At 66.5% G+C, this 3419-nt stretch overlaps 1 protein-coding gene across 1 annotated transcript in view; it reads left to right on the top strand.

Moving 5' to 3' along the window:
• LOC116840046 (uncharacterized) overlaps window positions 1-3419 on the top strand; it is a 16902-nt gene that overhangs the window by 3117 nt on the left and 10366 nt on the right. The window contains 5 exon segments of the mRNA XM_032806413.2: window positions 423-488; window positions 575-673; window positions 855-926; window positions 1505-1585; window positions 2146-2295. Of these exon segments, the coding sequence (XP_032662304.2) occupies window positions 423-488; window positions 575-673; window positions 855-926; window positions 1505-1585; window positions 2146-2295 (468 nt within the window).

Here is a 3419-nt window from a genome sequence, read left to right as displayed (position 1 = left end):
TGGTAAGTAAGAAGAAGGCAGTAACTCAGCCGAGCACAAAGACCAACGTCGCTTCCACAGCTTCAGGCGGAGCTAGTCTGTATGAAGAGAGCGCTCCGACAGCAGGGTGAGGGCACAGGCAGGCGATTGGGGGCGGCGTGAGGGAACCCCACAGCCCCTTCCCCATTCCTCCAAAACTAAACATCACTCACCCATGCCCCCAAGCAGCCCCCAAAAAAGTAACAGCTCCTCCCCGGCCCCCCCCCCCACCACAAGCACCCTCCATGACATATCCAACATCCCCCAAAACTTACCCCATGCCCTCCCATGCCCCACATTCCTCCAACAGCTTTGGGGGGGGGGGGGGGGGGGCGGGGGGGGGGGGGTGTGCTTCAGGTGGGGGGTCAGCACTGTCTGACCCCTGTCTTCTCTCCCCCCTGCAGTTCACAGACCGGGTTTACCCCTCCCTGGGGGCCACCCCGCCCCGCGCCCGTCTCCACGGCCGATTGGTGAGTGACCCTCCTCCCACACCCCCCTTCCCCTGCCCCCCCTTGTCCTCCCACTGCTGACCCTGTCCTCACCCCTTTCTCCCTAGATCTCCCCACATTCGGCCTCCTCCGGCTACCTCCACCTGCCCCCGCTGCCCCCAGTCACCAGCCGCCCCCTAGGGAAGAGGACCTCACTGGGAGCTCCGGTACGTACCCCCTGCCAAGTACGTGCCTCAGTTTCCCCCTCCATCCCCTGATCAGCCCCCTGCAGGGGCGCCTGTGGCTCGGACGGCAGGATTCTGGCATGGGAGATGGGAGGGGAACATGGGGGAGGGCCGGAAGCCTGGATCCTCCGCTCCTCACCCTCTTGGTTTTTTTCTCTCCCAGCCCCGGACCGTGGCCCCTCTGTCCCGGGACAGGACCCTGCTGGCGCTGCCCAGGGCTGAAAGTGACACCGATGTGAGTGTGTGTGTCTGTGTCCTCTGCCCCCCATGACACCTCCAAATCCTCCCCCAGATCAGACTCACAGGCCCATCTACCCCTGTATCCTGCCTTGCCCCTCTGGATCAGACCCATGGGCCCATCTACCCCGGTATCCCGCCTCCCCTGGATCAGACCCACAGGCCCATTGTCCCCGATATCCCGCCTCCCCTGGATCAGACCCACGGGCCCATCTACACCGGTATCCTGTCTCCCCCGGATCAGATCCCTTGGCCCATCTACCCCTGACACCCAGATCAGACCCATGGGCCCATCAACCCTGCTATCCCGCCTCCTCCCTGGATTTTACAGCTGAGCATTTTCTGGTATTTGGCCATGTCTTGGGGACACGAGACGCTCCCCTGGGTCCCTTCCTGCCTGAGACGCCCCAAACCTGAACCCTAGGTCTGCCCCACGCTGGTTACATCCTGCCCAGCCCCCCAGCAAGGGCACCATGCTCCGGCTCGGCGCCACCTGGAGGCTGCTGAAACAACCTGGTTTTCTCACCCCCCCGCCCCCCCACCGCAGTATCTTTTTCCTTTTTGCTCCCACTCTAGATTCTCCTGACTAAACTCTGCGGCCAGGACAAGCTGCTTCGGGGGCTGGAGGAGGAGACGGGGCAGCTGCGGGCTGAGAAGGTGATTTCGCTCTACCTCCCCTGGCCTGGGCAAGGAGTCCCCGTATATCCAGCCCCCGCGCCCCACCCCAGAGCCAGCCGCATCCCAGCGCCGGGCGAGGGGTCCCCGGATACCCAGCCCCCATGCCCCCACCCCAGAGCCAGATACATCCCAGAGCCGGGTGAGGGTTCCCCTGATACCTGGCCCCTGCACCTCACCCCAGAGCCAGCCGCATCCCAGAGCCGGGCGAGGGGTCCCCGTATACCCAGCCCCCGCGCCCCCACCCCAGAGCCAGCTGCATCCCAGTGCCGGGCGAGGGGTCCCTGGATACCCAGCCCCTGCGCCCCACCAGTCAGGCTTGGCAATTGCTTCCGCCAGGTGGTGCCAGGTGAAAACAGGGGCTGCCCCAGAGTGGTGGTGGTGGTGGTGGGGCAATGGGACATTAACCCTTAAGTGCTGGGCTGTTCGTAAGGGGGTGACCCAGCAGAGGAGGGGCCCAGGGGATTCCCCCCAGGGCAGGGCCCTGCCTACCCCCACTGCCCCCCCCTCCATCCAAGGGGTAACTGGGTCGGACTCCCCAGGAGAGGCTGGAGAAGGCCCTGGAGCTGCTCCGGCACCAGCTGCACGAATGCCAAGGCCAGGAGCTGGCGGAGGAGAAAATCTGGTACCAGCAGAGGCGGCTGCAGGACGAGCTGGTGCAAGTGAGAGCCCGGCTCTGCGACCTGGCACTGGTGAGTGTGAGCGGGGCCACACCCCACCCCAGAGGGGCCGCATCCTGGCACCGGGTCCCCGAATAGCCCCACCCCAGAGGGGCCGCATCCCGGCGCCGGGCCTCGAATAGCCAGCCCCCCGCCCCACCCCACAGGGGCCGCAGCCCGGCGCCAGGTCCCCGAATAGCCAGTCCCCCGCCCCACCCCAGAGGGGCCGCATCCCGGCACCGGAGGCAGCGCTGGGGCGGAAGCCCAGGGCTGGCTAGCAGGGGGCTGTGGGTCAGGAATAGAGGGCACCGCAGGGTGTGGGGGGGCCCAGGGCTGGGCTAGCAGGGGGCTGCTGTGCGGGAGTGAGGGCATCCGGCTTGCAGGGGCTGCGGTCGGAGTGAGGACTAGTGCCCCCCGGAGAACAGGCCCGTTAACTTGAGTGGGCGGCTCGTGGTCCTGGCGCCCCCGTCGGCGCGGGAGGGGCAGGTGGCTCGGGCTGAGGCCCCGTGCAGAATGGGGGAGGCAGCAGGATGAAGCCTGCAAAGGAGACGAGAGAGCATCAGCGACCCACACCGCGTCCTGCTGAGCCCCCCACCCCCACAGCACAGCGCCCATAGCACCCCTGCCCCCACCGCACAGTGCCCCACTAACCCCCCCTCTCCCCCATAGCACAGCCCTCCCATAGCCCCCACCCTGCTCCCACGCACAGCACCCTGCAACCCCAACCCCGTCCTGCCCCCACAGCAAGTGCCCCCACTTAGCCCACCCCCATACACAGCACTCTCATAGCCCCCACACCTGCCCACAAACAGCCCCCTGATAGCCCCACTGCTCCCCCAACCGAGCACAGCTCCCCCAGACCACCTGGGGAACTGCACTCCAGCACTGGCTTGTCCTGGGCGTCTAGGGTGGGGCAGAGCAGGCGCCCCAACCCGAAGTGATGTCATCGACATGCCACAGTCCTGACTGGGGGCCCCTGCTCCGAGGGAAGGGCAACGAGCCGAAATTATTGGCAGTCGCCCCAGCACCAGCTGCGGGCACATCTAACACGGATGTCACGCCTGCTCAGAAGCCATACGTCCAGCAAGCCAGCGGTCCCGGGCCGTTTCAATCAGCCAGCGCTGCAAGCCTAGAGCTGGGAGGGAGGGGGCCCACTG

This window comes from Chelonoidis abingdonii, chromosome 11 (assembly GCF_003597395.2).
Source record: "Chelonoidis abingdonii isolate Lonesome George chromosome 11, CheloAbing_2.0, whole genome shotgun sequence".
In the NCBI taxonomy this organism is placed as follows: domain Eukaryota; kingdom Metazoa; phylum Chordata; order Testudines; family Testudinidae; genus Chelonoidis; species Chelonoidis abingdonii.
This window is presented reverse-complemented; position numbering and strand designations above follow the sequence as displayed.